The sequence below is a fragment of the Somniosus microcephalus genome, chromosome 24, assembly GCF_052327205.1.
Source record: "Somniosus microcephalus isolate GS21.2 chromosome 24, FLI_Smic_1.0, whole genome shotgun sequence".
Taxonomy (NCBI): Eukaryota; Metazoa; Chordata; class Chondrichthyes; order Squaliformes; family Somniosidae; genus Somniosus; species Somniosus microcephalus.
In genome coordinates this window covers 4,939,318-4,958,587 of record NC_141010.1, presented here as the reverse complement: position 1 = coordinate 4,958,587, position 19,270 = coordinate 4,939,318, and the positions used below count along the sequence as shown (strand labels likewise).

General features: G+C 46.1%; 1 protein-coding gene across 1 annotated transcript; it reads right to left on the bottom strand.

Moving 5' to 3' along the window:
• Positions 1–1,396: 1,396 nt before the first annotated feature.
• On the bottom strand, positions 1,397–18,166 carry LOC147100977 (kelch-like protein 10). The gene is made up of 5 exons (XM_085966102.1): positions 17,840–18,166; positions 15,638–16,127; positions 12,600–13,217; positions 4,902–5,051; positions 1,397–1,888 (listed from the first exon to the last, which is right to left on the bottom strand). The coding sequence occupies exons 1-5, from the start codon at positions 18,028–18,030 to the stop codon at positions 1,511–1,513; spliced, it is 1,827 nt and encodes a 608-aa protein (XP_085822228.1). The 5' UTR covers positions 18,031–18,166; the 3' UTR covers positions 1,397–1,510.
• Between the last annotated feature and the right edge of the window lie 1,104 nt (positions 18,167–19,270).

The window sequence follows — 19,270 nt, the reverse complement described above, 5'->3', positions numbered from 1 at the left end:
GATAGTTAAAGCCCACTGGAACAGGCGGATGAAGGAATCTTCTAGGTGAAGCAGTTTGCCCAGTGGCTGGTGTTGCTTTTTCTAATTCATTATCACTCTCTACCCTGTCCCTCTTGAACCCCAATTATATCTGTCAACGGAACAATTTGAGCACTTAGAATTGGCATTGAGCAAGTAGAGCATAGACTAGATCTAAAAGAAAGAAAGACTTGCATTTAAATAGCGCCTTTCACAACCAACGGACGTCCCAAAGTGCTTTACAGCCAATTAAGTACTTTTAAAAAGTCGTCACTGTTGTAATAGAGGAAACATGGCAGCCAATTTGCACACAGCAAGCTGCCACAAACAGCAATGTGATAATGACCAGATAATCTGATTTTTAGTGATGTTGATTGAGGAATAAATATTGGCCAGGATTCCGGGGATAACTCCCCTGCACTTCTTCGAAATAGTGCTATGGGATCTACGTTCACTGAGCGGGTTTAACGTCTCATCCGAAAGACGGCACCTCTGACAGTGCAGCACTCCCTCAGTACTGCCCCTCCGACAGTGCAGTAAGCACTGCACTTGGGAGTGTCAGACTAGATTTTTGTGCTCAAGTCTCTGGAGCGGGACTTGAACCCACAGCCTGACTGAGTCCGGCAGAGTCTCCTTGTTATTGGCAGGTTATGTAGATTTCCTAAATTGGGTATTGGTGCAAATGGCTGTTGCAATAAATACATTTTGCAACTCTTTGGCACTGTGTTCTAGGAAGTTTCAACTAGGCTTATTTAATCCACTGATAAATATTTAATTTTCCTGCAGTAATTTTTTTGCCAGTATGCTTGTGGTCATCATAATTCATCACCTCAATTTGCTCCCATCGATACTTTCCAGTGTCGCCCACATCCGGAGAACAAAAATTATAAAAATCCTGGAATTTTTTCCTGATACCTCATTCCAGGTGCTGGTCACTCTGTGAAGAACTTCCTGATATCTGTCCTACATTTACCTTTTACTAGTTTAGACCTCTGTCCCCTCTTAGACTCTAATTTAAAGTATTATTCCATTCCCTTATCCATCTTATAAACCTTAAAGGAGATCACTTCTCCAACACCTTTCTCAGTGGAAGAGCCCCACGTTTTCTGCAGTCTTCACTCATAATTCTCGGTACTTTGCCAGTAGGAATCAGCCCCTTGGCTCTTCTCTGTAGAGGGGAGTTGGCAAGGAATGGATGCACTCTTCCTCATGTATACCCAGTGTTAAAGCCAATGTGGCCATTGTTACTTACCCCTAGAACAAAGGTGCCCTTTTTCAAAACACTTGTTGATGGTGATGCTCTTCCCACTGTACCACAAGCATCCTTTGGACTTTGTCGTCATAACAACCAGTGAACATATGCAGACCAATCTTCACACCATGCTTAAAATTTTATTTAAAAATAAGTTTTATTTATGGTTATTACACTGATTCTTCAGGAAAATATTTTATTGGTAACAGCAAAAGAGTAATGGGGTTGTCAGTGCTGAGATCATACCGCTAAGAGGCTGGTCGAGGCAGAGTATTTTATTTGTTCCTCGCGGGACAGTAATCCCAGCAGACTGTCTCTGGGCGCTGCGTACTCTCGGACGTTGGGCAGTCCTGGCACCACGCAGCAGCTCAAGGCACTGCGGTAGATGCTCATGTCGTGGGCGTCGTACCATTCGTCCGTCTTCTCGTCGTAGCACTCCACGTTGAACGTTGTCGTGAAGCCGTTGAAGCCGCCCACGACAAACAAGAGATCGTCCACCACTTCAATGCCAAAATTGCTCCGGGGGTTAAACATGGTGGGCAAGGTACGCCAGGTGTTGGTGAGTGGGCTGTAAGCTTCAGCACTCCGGAGACGGTTAGCCCCGTCGAAGCCTCCGACCTGCCGTTCGAAAGGGGAAAAGCAGCTGTTCACTACAAAGAAAATGGCTCACTTCCTTTTGTTTTTCCAATGACCTAAGTAGTATGGCATGAGTTTACAATGCTCAGTCTTATTTCCATAATGTTCTAGCAAATAAGGTGTTGGTCACACGTCATCTGGAGTACTTTTGTGCCATCTGCCCAGCTAATTATTAGGAAGGAGGAGAATTACTGTCCTTGAGACAGGTGGAATAAAGATAATTCTGAGAATCAAACTTCTGAGAAGAGGATTTTTTTTAAAAGGACACGTTCTCTTTAGAAAAGAGGTTTCAAGGTGACTTAAATGCAGTATTCAAGATTATGAAGGGGATTATCAAAACCAACCCAGGAAAATTGTTCACTAGTGAAGGTTTCAAATACCATGGAAAACGTAAAAAAAACTAGGAAGTTAAGGAAGAATTTTCACACATGGGAAAAGTCCAAAAGTCCTGTCGTCTCTTTCAGAGACCTACTTTCTTAGCATATCTCCATATCTCCCAGTTCCTTCTCCAGCAATAATAAGTATTTGAAAGATTATTAAAAGAAAGAACTTGCATTTCTACAGCCCTTTTCACGACCCCAGCACGGCCCACAACGCTTCACAGCCAATGAAGTACCTTTTGAAGTGTAGTCACTGTTGTAAGAAACGTGGCAGCCAATTTGGGCACAGCAAGCTCCCACAAACAGCAATGAGATAAATGACCAGATAATCTGTTTTAGTAATATTGTTTGAGCGATAATTATTGGCCAGGACACTGAGGAGAACTCTCCTGCTCTTCTTCAAAATGGGATCTTTTACGTCCACCTGAGGGGGCAGACGGGGGCCTCGGTTTAATGTCTCATCTGAAAGGCAGCACCTCCGACAGTGCAGCGCTCCCCGAGTACTGCATTGAAGCATCAGCTTGGATTATGTACTCAAGTCTCTAAGTGGAGCTCGAACCCACAACCTTCTGACTCTGAGGCGAGAGAGTGCTACTCACTGAACCACAGCTGACACCTGAAAAGAAAAAATATGCAGGGATACAGGAAAAGAGCTGGGAAGTTTGGTTAGAGTAGATAGGTCCAGCTGAAGAGCTAGCACTAGGATGGGCTGAATGTCCTGTGTGTAATTCCTATGATTCTGTGATGTGCTGCAAAGATGGGTAGGTGGGGTTAAGATCAATCAAAAAGACATGGGCTTCTTCAGCTGTTTCTTACTCAGTGTCCACTTGTTATCATGCTTTTAATATGAACCATTGTATTTAGAATAAAAATAAATATATTGGGGAATGAGGAGCATCCAGGAGCTTCTGTGCATTCATTCACTCATTGTTTGTGGTAAGTTGCACCTCTTGGTTACAGGTTCATTCCAGACTTTGGTTGGTAGAATTCTGTACTGGTAAATGTTGCCAGCTCACTGAAAACAGCTCCCCTCCTCCCCAGAAAAGGCACTCGCACTCTCCCTCTCATTCTAGCCTCACACCCACCCCTCTCTGTGGGGAACAGCTAAAAACTGAGTCTACTGCCGGGATAAGGGATTCAAGTTTAAAGCCTCTCAGAATTCAAGTTTAAAGTGCCCCAGTGTTAAATCGCCACAGTCTTCACTTGCCACCTAGCCATGCCCAAGAGTGAAATTGGGAATTTGGGGACAGGAAGGACAGTCTCTGCCTCTGGTCTCCTGTGCACCCAGCCCCGCCCACCCCCACCTTCAACTGTCGGCCTTAATCTCTCGAACTTCATCCTTAACCCCTTCCTCCTTGAAACTGCTCTCCATGCCATTAAAAGCTTTCTCAAAAGCTACCTTTTCAACTGTGCTATTGAGCATCTCTCCTAACTTGTTAATTACAGCTTGGTCCCCTCCCCCACCCCATGAAGCCTTGTGGGATGTTTTGTAATGTTAAAAGTGCTGCATAAATGCAAGTTGTTGGATAGCTAGCACTCCCCCTGCCCTATCACTCCAACATGCTGCTTCACTGCTGCCAGAATTGCTTTTTTTTTTACCTATTTGATTGGATGCTTGGCACAGGGAGAGAATATTAGCTTCTCCTGTTCTCGTGCACCTAGAGGTTTACAAGACACCATGGCAGCATCGAAGGTTGAGGTTCTTGTTACCTGAAAATTCCTTTGGCCGAGGAATACAGTCTGCCCACGGTGAAACTTGAAGAGGGTAAAAAAAAAATTGGAGTGGAGAAAATATAAACAAGCCACTTGGATAATGGGCAGGTTTGCAAGTAATCCCAGCAACCTTCACACTAACGTAAAAGAATAAGGAAAACATGTAATGTCCATTCCATATAAAGGGCTGCTCACCTATTACCCCCTGTACTTGTTGACCATTATTTGTTCCCCTGTCCCTCTGCAGTGGCGGAGTACTTTGTCCAATTCTGGGCACTGCACTTTAAGAAGGATGTGAAGGCCTCAGAGAGGGTGTAGAAAAGATTTACGAGAATGGTTCCAGGGTTGAGGAACTTCAGTTATGTGGATAGATTAGAGAAGCTGGGGTTGTTCTCCTTAGAGCAGAGAAGGTTGAGAGGAGATTTGATAGAGGTGTTCAAAATCATGAGGGGTCTGGACAGAGTAGATAGAGAGAAACTGTTCCCATTGGTGGAAGGATCGAGAACCAGAGGACACAGATTTAAGGTGATTGGCAAAAGAACCAAAGGCGACATGAGGAAAAACTTTTTTACGCGAGTGGTTATGATCTGGAATGCATTGCCTGAAAGGTGGAGGCAGACTCAATCATGGCTTTCAAAAGGGAATTGGATAAGTACCTGAAAGAAAAAAAAGAATTGCAGGGCTATGAGGAAAGGGCGGGGGAGTGGGACAAGCTGAAGTGCTCTTGCAGAGGGCTCGATGGGCCGAATGGCCTCCCTCTGTGCTTATATGATTCTATTTCTCCCACATCAAAAAGTCTCCCCAAAACCTGCCTCTTCAGTCTCATTTTCCCTCGCTGAGAAGCACCTTGCCATGTTTTGCTATATTAAAAGTGCTCTATAGTTCAAGCTGTTGTCACTTACTGCGTATACGCATTCACCGTAAGCTATGACTCCAACGCCACTACGCCTGCTCCTCATGGGCGCTATGGTTGTCCATTGGTTGGTTTCGGGAGTGTAGAACTCGGCTGTGAACAAGCACTCGTTACCATTGAATCCTCCGCATACGTAGACCTGAGGTGAAGAGGAAAGCACAGCTAGATGGCCGTGAGCAGGAAGGATTGTATTGAGTGGGAGACATGGCACACCAGGGATTGTTTAAGCAGGAGGTGAAGAAGCTAAGTTGAACCTTGGTGTGTCAAACTCTGCATTAAAGTTCATTATTAAAGACTGAAGATTAAGGGCACGCAGTGCAAAGATTTAGAATAACAGGGAAGATTGTAGGTAGGCATTTATTTAAAAGCAGGGTAGGAAAACTAGAGGAGCCAAATACAGGAGAGGGGAGGTGTTCCAACAGAACCCTGGGATAAAGGGCCAATTATCATAACTGATATCTGAATTTGTAATTTAATAAGAAGTCCGTAAAAATATAGATGGTTAAATATAACCAGCGATGAGTGAAACAATTTTGTTACAGACCCCTCCACACCCACCCTCAGCATCTGCTAAGCTGGTTCCTAGATGGTCGGCTATGCCTTAGAACTAGACCGCAGTTAAATATTGTTCTGGGTCTCAGTGTGGGTGAATATTCGGGAGTTTTGTTTGATTCTTTTTGGGGGTCAGGGAGTGCTGATACAGCTTTCCCTCGGGTCATTAAATGGGTGGGGTAGAGTCTATGAGAGGATAGAATGTACAGGGGCTGTGGGAGATCCATTGCTGGGGCAGAGTCCCTGATAGGGTGAATTGTACAGAGTTTGTGGAGAGTGAGCTGACAGGCTGATTGATATTTTCTCATTCCACTGTTACATTCTTTACTCTTAACAGCATTGTTTAGCCAATCTTGTCAAAGTAAAAGCTGAGCTCTAGCTGCAGAACTTTACCTGTTTAGCGGAGACGTGTGCATCGAAGAAACTCGCAGTCCAGAAATACGGTGGGGAGGCAGTTTACTGAGAGAACTTACCGATGGATGAACCCATGATTATCTCTCCATCAGACATTGCATTATTGAGAGTGCTCGTGTCCAATGGACAGTTGACATTCTAGTTAGATACCGTGGAAAGAATTCAAAGTGCTCAAGTTAATAGCTGACCCGATGGCTTGCTGGGTAAACGTGTCACCTGCTGCAGTACTGAACCGTGCAGATCAGGTCTCAGGTGTGGTTCCCAGTCTGTGTGAACTTTGGTGTTCTCAGTCTGAGTCTGCAGTTCAGGCTCTAACATTGAATTCGCATCCCTGAACTAGAAGGGGGGAAAGCAGCCAGGGCTCCCTCTCCTGGTCTGTCTCTGGTTGACTCCTGTTGAAAAATAGGAACATAGGAACAGGAGAGGACCATTCCGCCCCTCAAGCCTGTTCTGCCATTCAATTAGATTATGACTGATCTGTACCTTAACTGCATCTACCCACTTAGTTCCGTAACCCTTAATACCCTTGCCTAACAAAAATCTATAATTCTCAGTTTTGAAATTTTCAATTGATCCCCAGTCTCAACAGCTGTTTGGGGGAGAGAGTTCCAGATTTCCACTACCCTTGTGTGAAGAAATGTTTCCTGACATCACCCCTGAATGACCTGGCTCTAATTTTAAGGTTATGCCCCTTGTTCTGGACTCCCCATTAGAGGAAATTGTTTCTATCTACCCTATCGAACCCTTTAATCATCTTAAACACTTCAATTAGATCACCTCAATCCTCTATACTCGAGGGAATACAAGCCTCGTCTATGCAACCTGTCCTCATAATTTAACCCTTTTATGCACTATCCATATATGTGTATGGATGTCGGGCAAGGAATCATTCAGACTTTACTGTGATGCCCCAACCATTAAATAGCCTGCTATACTCACTGTCAAGACTCGCATATGAAGCTGACTATAACCTGTGGTAAACTACGCCAGCCGGAGTCAGTATATCTTCAGGAAATGAGGGGAGGAAATTGTGGGGAAGAATAAAAGTGCCATCAAGTTGAAGAGACTGTCAGAATGTCAAATATTTTTAAAATTTGCAAATGTGTGCATTTACTGGATATAAAACATTACTTACTGTTGTCATGTTTTTGTCAACTTTTCCTCCATTATTAATTCCTATGTCAACATTTCTAATGGAAACTGGCCTGTGTAAACTTGTCACACTGTAATTGCACCCTCCCACCAGTGGTGGCAATGTAACATCTGAGCTTTTCCTCGCCCAGCTCCCCAGCCTGTGTAACTTTAGAATGGGGGCTGAATTCTGTCTGTGCGCCCCAGTCCAATTGTTCCCCATCCTCTTAAGCCCACTTCACCTGAAGACTACACCTGGCCTTGATTCCCCATCTGCAAATAGATTCAAAGTTATCTCATTAAGTAATAGCCGTCTGTCATATTTTCAAAGTCTGCTTAAAGTAACTTGGAGCATAACCCATAAATATCAATACTTGGACTCCTGAGAATTGGATAATGGGCCTGCTAGTCTCAGGGTGCTAGATGGAATTTTGATTAGAGCTGAGAGTCTGATAAGGACCTCAAAAACTTGCTGTGTGTTCACTCATACCAGTCACAACAACTCCAGAGAATGGCTGCTTAATTTGATCACCAAGAGTCAGTGGAACGACTGTGACTCGCGGCTGTGGAGTTCAGCCCCAGGGTTTGTCCTCTTACTGACGTGGGCACAGTTACAGTTTCAGAGCTCCTGTTTGGCTTTCTGGAGCTATGACAGGCTCTATCCCTCTATGCTTCTTGCTTCACTGCACTGTTCTATTGAAGGAGGGAAATTTGCAGGGCTCTGGGGAAAGAGCAGGGGGGAGTGGGACTAATCAGAGAGCTTTTTCAAAGAGCCGGCACAGGCACGATGGGCCGAATGGCCGCCTCCTGTGCTGTATCATTCTATGATTCTGTGGTTACTGCAACCTTCATCTAACTTTGAAGATAATTATAGGTGTGTCCCAGGTTATTTATTTATTTGAATAATAGGTTTTAAAAGTAATTTAAAAACCATGAAAGCTTTAATAATTTGGTGCCTAGCTTGTTCCCCCAGCTCCATCCCACATTTCTCCCCTTTCTGCTCTCCTCGAGGCTGTAACTTTTATCGAGGCATCAGGAACACCATCACACCTCGTCCAAGAGCTCATTCTTCAGGTGTGAATCTGGAAAGTATCAGAGGATTTTTCACCCATGGCAGAGACCAGTCCTGCTGTCATACAACGTTCACACACACTCACATGCATTGCAGCAGGAATCAAAAGCAGGAACCCTGACTGATTCTCCTCCTTATTCCCAGCCCAATTATGCTGAAACCAATTGTAAAACCGCACTGCTATCCTGACTGCTATCAAACTGTGCTCAGAACAGGGCTCGGGCCTCGCCTGATTCTATGTGGCTCAGTACCACACCAGGCACGGCACTTACCGCTGGGCAAGTTTGTAACTTTTGATTTAAAGACTTACAAACTGGTTAAAAATGGTTCCTACTGCAGGAAGGTTCAGAGTGAGCACTCGAAGCTTTATTTAGACTGCATGTATGGAACTTGGCTCCTTGAGGACTCGTCTACAGAGCCCTGTTACTGTAACTGGTAATTATTCCTACATTAGTTCTGTCTACCAGTAGCTACTTATTATTCATGGTACTTACGTCAAGGGTTCCACTCAACTCCAAGCAGAGATGGAGGTCACTAGGGGTGGGGGATTCACACTAAAGGGGGTGGTTTTACTCACACTATCATTGCCTTGTTGGACGATGAGAAAACAAAAGTATCTCGGGTTGAACCTCTTTGCCATCTCTGGAGGTGGTTAATATATCGGGGAAAGGCTCAGAATGTTGAGGGGGCCTTGGACCTCGGTTGCTTGTGGTCCGAGATGTACACGTGTGAAGAGGAGAGAGCAGTGGGTGGGCTGTAGAGTCCGACCGTCGCTCGGTTGTCAGCCACCTATAGGGATGTGCTGGCAACTTTGGAGCTCGTTTGCTGGGGAATTACTTAACCCCCCACACATTTCTGATGGACGGTCATTGACCTGAAACCTTAACTTTATTTCTCTCTCCACAGATGCTGCCTGACCTGCTGAGTGCTTCCAGCATTTTCTGTTTTTAGTCATTACTTCACCCCAATTTTCCTGACATATTGTCCGCTGCGTGTGGGGCTTATAACACTTGAAACAGGCTCCAGACCCCAGCACTGCCTTGTACTACCCATGTTGATGCACAAATGTTTGACCTCAAAGACTGATGGAGCCCATCAAGAACCCTCTTAAAAATCACAGTTACAAAACTGCTAATACCTTTTGACCTGGTTTCTAAACTCCCTGGGGTAGTTGGGAATATTACGGGTAACTTCCGCAGTCCCAGCTGGGAGTTATACTGACGGAGCACAGGATTGGCGATAAGCTACAACATTGTTGGTCAGATTCTCTGACCAATGCACCCTGTTGGATCGCTGAATAACCGCTATTGTTTGCACAGTGAGCGCTGGTGATGGGGTCAGGGAGTTGGTCATATGGCGTGACAGTTTGTTGGAGTATCACTATGTGATTTCAATAAATGTTGGCAGCGTTTATTTGCAACACCAGTGGGTTGGACCAGATTTCTGATTGGTCCCCTTGGAGGACAAGACACATCCAACAGTTTGTCTGGAATGTGTAATTTGATCCTGCCTGCTGTAGAGTACTTGCAATATGTAATTTGATCCAGTCTTGTCAGGCAGCCTACAGAAAGTGGAGCTGTAGTTAGCTTTGTGAATATCCTCTGTTATCTCTTGTTCTGCAATTATAATTATAGTTGTCCTTGGCTGGTAAAATAAAAGACTTTGGGGGGAAAATTCAGTTGGTTTGTGCCTCCCGTTAGCGCCTTAAGAGGGCGCTAATGGGGCGCAAAGTAACTAGCGCCCATGCGCGACAATGTTTGCGCCGCTCACGAAATTAACTAGACATTTTGCGGCGGCGCTAAACACTACCGCCACGATCTCCTGCACCGGCAGATCATGACGTCAGTCGAGTGTGCAACGCCCCGGTAGCACCCCGGACCAGATATTGAATGGCGCCCCCTGTCTTACCGCCTGCCGCTAGCAACGACAGGTTGAGGGGAACGTTTTGCAGTCGGGAAGGGACTAGGGGAGTGCTATTTAAAGGCGACCGCTTCCTGCCTTTTCTTGTCGGCTAAATTTTTGCACCATGCATTCTGAGTGAGAGAGAGACTGCAGGAGATATTCAAAGCTGTGTTGAGGAATTTTGGGTACTGAGCAGCACTTTGCAGGTTCTTTCTGATTTGATCTTCCTTGCATCGATTTAGAAGAGGCTATGGGGGCTGCACTCTGAGCTCTTTCCCTGGGCCTCCTTTGTTCTTTCCAATTGATTTGATGTACAGGTCTCTCCAGGCCGAGATTCAAGGCTGCAATGAGCAGGGTGTGGATGGAGAGCAAGATCAACCCTCCCCTTTAAGAACTGGCCGGCGCCAGTGTGTCTCTGTTCCATTGCTGACTGACATCACATGAGCTTCGCCAGCGCTCTGAGGTAGTGCCTCGCTCCTCGGTCTTTGCGCCTTAAGACAGGTGTGAAGCGCCTGATTTAGCGCTCCAATCACCTCCAAGGGCGATAAAAACCAAGTTTGCAGTCGGAGGCGATAATTAGCGCCAGGCGCTAATCTTTGCACCCGGCCGATAATTGCATCCCAAATGAGGCGATACTGAATTTCTCCCCCTTTATATTCTAATTAGTGGGTTTGTTACTTCTTTGGAGTTTTATGTTTTTTTTCCTTTTGGAAGTGATAAAAATTCTTTAGTTCAGAATGCTATACAGAGGATAATAGTCTGTAGCATCATACCAGGAAGTAATACATCAGGAGGGTGATATTCTGAGTGGGGCATTGGGCTAAACGCCAACCTTTAACCTCTGGGACCCGGGACAAAGGACCGAGATCTTCTCAGTCTGTTGATCCTAAGGCACTCATGTGAAATGAGTTCCAGCCAGCTCAATCCAAATCCATTGGGCTTGGGTTTATAGCTTGAACTAGGCACACATTGACAATCTCACTCACAGTGCAGAGCAGAGGGAGCTGTACGAAACTTGACCTGGATTGCTTCATAACCTGGCTGAGTGCCTGAAATGGAAAGTTCCAATTCTTCAGCTCCAACATACCCTCAACTTGAGCACAAAAAAGACGATTGTGTTATTCGCTATGACACACAAGCATAACACCAGCACTTCTCAATTTAATCCTCTAGCTGACAGAAGAGATGGTTTCCATGATTGAATCGTGTGACTTGAACAGAAGTGGTATTTTTCCACATGACATCCCTCTCCCCTTCAGTGCTGTCCCTTCCTCTCCCGAAGACACTGAGTCCTACGATTCCATGGGTGCCAGCTATCCTCTGATGCCTCGGCCAAGTGGCCATACGTGAACCTAGACAGTAAGTGTCCATTATGGAGAGCATCAGAGCTGCACTTGGTCCTGACCACACTCTACCTCCACACACTTTGCAGCAAGAGTGAATTGTAACAACAAGGAGGGGAACCCTGAAACCAATTGTTGCCAGCTAAGATCAGGGCAGAATGGGGATTGAAAACTTGTGATTTGAATAGCAGGGACATTACGGGGCAATATCAGAACTTGTATAAACCATGGGGGGAATTTCCATCCTCAGCACACAGAGTGCAAATTGAGAATTCGGGCACAAACCCTCATGGTGGCAAATTATAGGTGGCGCATGTCCAGATTCCTGACTTCCTGCCAGCGCAAGAAACTCTACACCAGGAGCCTGGAGGGAAATTTACCCTCGCATCCTTTAGGGTGTCTCTAGAATTGATGGGCATTTATATTTATTCAATGTTGGGAAGTACTTCAGATTGAATAGAATTGTAGAGTCATCCATCTGTAACCAGGAGAGGTTAATCCCCACCCAACTGGGGAACCATAAAACCAGAAGGCCACAGGTTCAAGTAGGCCCATCTCATTGAGAGCAGGCGCTGGGTGCTACACTGAGAGCAGGCGCTGGGTGCTACACTGAGAGCAGGCGCTGGGTGCTACACTGAGAGCAGGCGCTGGGTGCTACACTGAGAGCAGGCGCTGGGTGCTACAATTGGTCTTGGCGCTCATGGGTTAGGGAATAAAAAATCAGCCTGGGTTCCGAAGAAAAAAAAATTATATAGCGCCCTTCACGACCTCAGGACGTCCCAAAGCGCTTTACAGCCAATGAAGTACTTTCGACATCTGGTCACTGTTGTAATGTAGGAAACAACCAATTTGCGCACAGCAAGCTCCTACAAACAGCACTGTGATAATGACCGGATAATCTGTTTTTGTGATGTTGATTGAGGGATAAATATTGGCCAGGACACCGGGGAGAACTATCCTGCTCTTCAAAATAGTGCAATGGCATCTTTTATGTCCACCTGAGGGGGAAGACAGGGCCTCAGTTTAAGTTTTATCTGAAAGACGGCATCTCCGACAGTGCAGCACTCCCTCAGTACTACACTGGAGCGTGAGCCTAGATTTTGTGTTCATAGTCTCTGAAGTGGGACTTGAACCCACAACCTTCTGAATCAGAAACAAGAGTGCTTCCCACTGAGCCATGGCTGACACAGGGTTGGAATTGGCAAAATAAAAAGAATCAGTTGGCCTTTCTGAAACCCCATTTCCAATGAGGATTCCTTCCCCCTCGGGTTACCTTTCCGTGCAATGTTGTCGCACTAGCATCGCTCCGCTGTTCGTGCATTGGCGCAATCAACGTCCACTGGTTTGTTTCAGGTTCGTATCGCTCGGCGGTATTGAGCCGGACGTAGCCGTCGAATCCTCCCATGGCGTAAATGAAACTATCTAGGACTGTCACACTGACATAGCAGCGCCGGGAGTGCATGGGAGCCACTTGCTGCCACGTTTTCTTGACCGGGTCAAAGCGTTTGACGCTGTTGAAATAATCAACGCTATCAAAGCCGCCAATGATGTAGACAAAGCCATTGAGATAGGCGGCCCCATGGTAAGCCCTCGGGCTCTCCTCCTCGCAGGTCACATTGACCCATCGATCAGCCCGGGCATCATAGGCCTCGATGGCATTGGTCGGGCTCCCGCCACTCCAACCACCAATTGCAAAGAGGATGGAGTAAGGTAGGCGAGGTCTGGTCAAGGGGTTGCGGAAGTCCGAGTTTGACGGTCCATTCATGTTGAGGTCGTACATGGCCTTGAGCGCGTTGATGATGATGGGCTTGCAGTCATCGTTGTCCTTTACATAGTCATTGTTCTTAACGTTGTTCATGAAGTATTCGGCGTTCATTAAAGCCAGTCTCACCTGAAAGGGAGAAATGTTAATAACCACCAGCTCTGAGAACACGTTTATAAATTCTTTCCAGCCCCTATAGTCGTTTGGAACGTCCTTTCTGCACCATATAAATGTAAGTCTTTCTATTATTGCCCAGTTTTGATATCTCTGACAAGAAAAAAAAATTAAAATGGCAAGTGCACCGCCCAGTATGGAACTCGGTTGCAAAGACTTGGAAGGGCCCAGGTTTAATCTCTGGTCTGTGCAGCATTTGATGATCTCAACCGAGGTGGCAATTGGGGCTGTGAAATCTCCCTCAGTGCCCTCTGGGCTACAGAGAGGGGGAAAATCCAGCCTGTGTTCACTCCACCCATTGTTACCCAATGCTCACTGTGGGAAGGTAGACCTCAGCAGGATAACTGGGGAATTGGCTCTGGTTTTCTCTATGGTTGAATAACCTCCTCCTAACACTCACCATCTAGGCTCAGCCACAAAGAATGACCACTTGGGTTACGTGCCATACCCCAGCGTCAGTCAGCACCTTTGGGAGAGAAGGGGAGGAAAACAGTAAAAGAAATGTACAGGGCCTTGGTGAGACCGCACCTTGAGTATTGTGTGCAGTTTTGGTCACCTTACCTGAGGAAGGACGTTCTTGCCATGGAGGGAGTGCAGCGAAGATTCACCAGGCTGATACCTGGGATGGCAGGAATGACGTATGAGGAGAGATTGTGTCGATTGGGCTTATACTCACTGGAGTTTAGAAGATTGAGAGGGGATCTCATCGAAACCTATAAAATTCTGTCAGGCCTGGACAGACTAGATGCTGGAAGGATGTTCCTGATGGTCGGGGAGTCCAGAACCAGGGGTCACAGTCTAAGGATAAGGGGTAGGACATTTAGGACTGAAATGAGGAGGAATTTCTTCACCCAGAGAGTGGTGAACCTGTGGAACTCTCTGCCACAGAGGGCGGTGGAGGCCAGTTCATTAAATATATTCAAGAAAGAGTTGGATATATTTCTTGAGGCTAAAGGGATCAAGGGATATGGGGAGAAGGCAGGGACAGGGTACTGAATTTGAATGATCAGCCATGATCTCATTGAATGGCGGAGCAGGCTCGAAGGGCCGAATGGCCTACTCCTACTCCTATCTTCTATGTTTCTATGATATGCAGATCAAAGATTATGGTGGCTGGCTGGGTAGCATGACACCTTAATGCACATACTCATGAGATGGGGACTTGAGCTGTAAGTCCCAATCCCAGCCACTGCTTGTACTTAAAGGTGTGGAGTCGGTGGGTTGCTGGACAGCCTAACCCACTGGAGGGTCTATCTACCTTAGACTACACCTCAGCACCTGTCCGAGGATTTGTGGCTCTCTAACTTACTCAGGGAACTAGTTAACTAGTTATGGGTAATATTAAAAAGATTCTTCTACCCATTTATCATCTGTCTGCAGCAATTAAAGAAAGGAGTCATAAAATGCCATTAAGTGGTTAATGGGCTCGAGCTCCAACATTCATCGGTACTCAATGGGTTCCTCCAACTGGTGAATTCCTCATCCTAGCAGTTCCAGGTACTTCCTCAAAAGGAAGACAGCTACATAACCATTTTGATCACAAAAATCTAGGCTGACACTCCAGGGCAGTACTGCGGGAGCGCTGCACTGTTGGAGGAGCCGTCTTCCGGATGAGACGTTAAACCGAGGCCCCGTCTGCTCTCTCAGGTGGACGTAAAAGATCCCATGGCACTATTTTGAAGAAGAGCAGGGGAGTTCTCCCCGGTGTCCTGGCCAATATTTATCCCTCAATCAACATCACTAAAACAGATTATCCAGTCATTATCACATTGCTGTTTGTGGGAGCTTGCTGTGCGCAAATTGGCTGCTGTGTTTTCTACATTACAACAGTGACTACACTTCAAAAAGTACTTCATTGGCTGTAAAGCGCTTTGGAACATCCTGAGGTCATGAAAGGCGCTGTAGAAAGGCAAGTCTTTCTTTCTTTATGTGAAGAAGACCCCTTCAAACCCTCTCCACTGGGGAATGGCTTGTACCATGACGGCAGGGGAGGGGAATTCCAAAGAGGCAAAGATAGAGAATGTAAAATAACAAAAAAAAATGTTAACAAGCACAAAGCCTTGAAGCTAAATGTTATGTTTGTATTGTACATTACCCATCTATTTCAGACTCTGAGTGAGTTTGCCAATTTAGTGCCAAGTTAATGGCAGTTTTCAGCTGTGGACCACTGCTCACGAGCAATTGGATTGAGATTGCTCCGGTGTAGGACCAACAGAGCCAACAAGATAGAAAACTGGTCTTGGTAGGACTCAAACTCAGGTATGAGAGGTGAAGGGACAGTGTGCTAACCCATGGCTCCAACCAGTCTCCTCAATCCCTCCTTTACAACAAAAATATTTAATTGATACAAAAGATACATCTAGCTCATAATGTACCTTGGGCAGCAGTATGACAATGCACTTTTTCCTGATGTCTGGGTCTTGGGCAATCCACTTGAGAATGGCATCAAACACTACATCTTCTTGTTTCACATTCAACTCATCCTTCTCAATGATGTCTCTGAGCTCAAAGGCTGACAGCTCTAGGAATTCCTCACTCACCTTCACTATCTCCTCAAAATGGTGCAGGATGTACATGTAGGCTTTGTGTCGGAGCTCTGGGCAGAAGTAGTAGTCTGCAAATTTGCAGATCCCAATGCAGTTTTCCAGGCATAACTGGGATTCAAGGAATTCACAACAAGCTCTGACAATTCCCAGGACATTGAACTGATCCGCAGCAGCCAGGAGCCTCTCGACATTCTCCACGGTGACTGGTACTGTCCGAGTGTATGCATATTCTATAATGAGCTTCATCATGTCGGGGGACACCCCTGGGATGTTGTACACCTTTTTCTCTATGCTGTTCCAGCCACTCGTAAACAGAGCCCTGCAGAGCAAAGGATACAAAAATCTTAGGATAAATAAGAGTACACTTCTACCTAACCATTCCAGCTCTCTCTCTCTCTCTCATTTTGGGGGTGCTCTATACTAATCCACTTGTGGGTACTTTGGCACAAGCATGCTTAAAATAAGAAAGGCTGCGATAAATATTAATCAATGCAAGAGGACTTAAATCCGCACTAAGCCTCGAATGATGTTCCCTGTCCAGGATTGGTTTTGGCTGTGATGCCTCACTTTACTGTATAGCTTGCCGGCACTCTATTTCTGCCCTTTCCTTGCTGTCGTATGGTTCTATCAGCAACAGCTGCTCTTCATTACTACACCAACAACAACTTGCATTTATATAATAACATAGTAAAATGTCTCAAGGTGCTTTACAGGAGCGAATTTTGACACCGAGCCACATTAGGGCAGGTGACCAAAAGCTTGGTCAAAGAGGTCGGTTTTAAGGCGGGTCTTAAAGGAGGAGAGAGCGGCAGAGAGGTTTAGGGAGGGAATTCCAGAGCTTCGGGCCCAGGCAGCTGAAGGCACGGCCGCCAATGGCGGGTTGAAGGAAATTGGGGTTGCAAAAGAGGCCAGAATTGGAGGAGCGCAGAGTTCTCAGAGGGTTGTAAGGCTGGAAGAGGTTACAGAGATAGGGAGGGGCGAGGTCATGGAGGGATTTGAACACAAGGATAAGAATTTCAAAATCGAGGTGTTGCTGGACCGGGAGTTAATGTAAGTCATTGAGCACAGGGGTGATCAGTGAATGGGACTTGGTGCGAGTTAGGATACAGGCAGCAGAGTTTTGGATCAGCTCAAGTATAGGAGGGTGAAAGATGGGAGGCCGGCTTGAAGAACATTGGAATACTTGAGTCTGGAGGTAACAAAAGCATGGGATGAGGGTTTCAGCAACAGATGAGCTGAGGCAGGGGCAATATTATGGAGGTGGAAGTAGGCGGTCTTGGTGATGGAGAGGCTATGGGGTAGGATCTCAGCTCAGGATCATCTAGGACGCCGAGGTTGTGGACAGTCTGTGGTTCAGCCTCAGATGGTGGCCAGGGAATGGAGTTTGTGGAGGGGAGTGAAGACATGGCTTTGGCCTTCCCAATGTTTAATTGGAGGAAATTTCTGCTCATCCAATACTGGATGTCGGACAAGCAGCGTGACAAATCCTGGGTTGAGAGAGGTGGTGGTGAGGTTGAGCTGGGTGTCGTCAGCACACATGTGGAACCTGACCTGTCTTCAGATGATGTCGCTGAGGGGCAGCATGTAGATGAGAAGTAGGAGGGGGGCCAAGGATAGGGGCTCCAGGGGTAACGGTGCAGGAGGTGGAAGAGAAGCCATTGCAGGAGATTCTCTGGCTGCAACTGGATAGATAAGAATAGATGTTCATTGCCCAACTCTTTCTCTTGCAGTGAGTGTCAATTTCCAACTCTTGCAGTCTTTGAAGGGGAATATTATGGTCTTTCTGTGAAGTGTTATAAAGTTATGTATTCAGATGGGTTCTACAGCAATTGTGTTGCATTAATAAGGTTGCAACTTATCATTTGGTGAATTCTGAATTTCACTTTACAATTTGAATTAGTTGAGCTTCAAAGAATAATTTTTGGGGTGAATCACCTCGCAACACTTCTCTTCAGCATCGTCACTTTCGGGACTATACACACACTAAGAGGAATGAGTTAAGGAGGAAGCCTATTTGCTCCAGTTACTGACCGAAAGTAGGAGCTGCAGCTACATAAGATGTTCTTATGGGCGTTGAAGTCGATGCCGTTGACCCTGATAACCACATCGCAGAGTTTTCCCTCAAGCCGAAGCTCATTGAAGATGGTACACGCCATGGCACTCATCTTCCTCTCCATGGTGCTCTGCCTTAACTGCCGAGATGAGGTTGAGGGTTCCTCCATAGTGAAGCCTTCACACTAAAAGCGAAAAGAACCTTTCCCAGTGAGATTGGGTGGATGTGGTGAGTGGTCAGTGTGTGAGCTGGTTGTCACGATTTGTGTTTTTTAGAGGCGCTGCTCAGGGTTCCAGAACACATCCAATTGTAACATCACTAAGGAGAAGGTCCCCAGCACATCTGGTGGACTTCCATTCGGTGACACGGACAATCAAAGGTCCCTGCCTCACTTTAATGACTGATCATTCAGCACCTACTGGGCCCCGAGCCAGCAGTTACCCGCTCACATTCTCCAACAGACCCCACCGACCAACTCCCTGCTCCTACCAACTCACATGGTGGATTTGTGGGCGCCCTTGCTTTGTATGTAACCCTATTATTGACTGTTCTCATAACGTAAAAATTGAGGGTGTAGGTTTTAAAATGACACAACAAAAGACAATATTTGTAATTTACAGGCTGTCGGATAACTAACTTTAAATCGCGAAAAAAGCCAGAACGGAAGATGGACTCTGTAAGAGGAGGCAGGGTATTCTCCCGTTAACATTCTACCGGATTCCAACCCTACTGTAGTTTTCTGGAATTCTACCCACACGTTTATGAATGATTACAGGGCGAATGCCATTCTTACAATCAGCAAAGGAACGAAAATGACAAGTTTCAATAGGTCAAGTAATGCATGAAATATACAACATTTTTGTGTAGTTAAATGTATAATACACTGAGCACAGTACATTATATAGCATATGTGCTTTTTATTCGTTCAGGGGATGTGGGCGTCGCTGTCAAGGCCGGCATTTATTGCCCATCCCTAATTGCCCTCGAGAAGGTGGTGGTGAGCTGCCTTCTTGAACCGCTGCAGTCCGTGTGGTGAAGGTGCTCCCACAGTGCTGTTAGGGAGGGAGTTCCAGGATTTTGACCCAGCGACGATGAAGGAACAGCCGCTATATTTCCAAGTCAGGATGGTGTGTGACTTGGAGGGGAACTTGGAGGTGGTGGTGTTCCCATGCGCCTGCTGCCCTTGTCCTTCTAGGTGGAAGAGGTCGCGGGTTTGGGAGGTGCTGTTGAAGCCTTGGCGACTTGCTGCAGTGCATCTTGTAGATGGTACACACTTCCCCATCGAATTTTCCTCATACACTTTTTACTCCAATGCCCGATTCAAAGATGTGTTTCAGATTGGCTCAATTGGTAGGACTCTTGGAAATATATCGCCGTTCCTTCATTGTCGCTGGGTCAAAATTCTGAAA

Excerpts from the sequence above, each read along its gene's own strand:
- LOC147100977 (XM_085966102.1), bottom strand. The coding sequence starts at position 18,030 with ATGGAGGAACCCTCAACCTCATCTCGGCAGTTAAGGCAGAGCACCATG. Across the intron at positions 13,218-15,637 it reads TTGTCATACTGCTGCCCAAG|GTGAGACTGGCTTTAATGAA; the intron begins GTACATTATGAG and ends TCTCCCTTTCAG. Across the intron at positions 5,052-12,599 it reads CGACAACATTGCACGGAAAG|GTCTACGTATGCGGAGGATT; the intron begins GTAACCCGAGGG and ends TCTTCACCTCAG.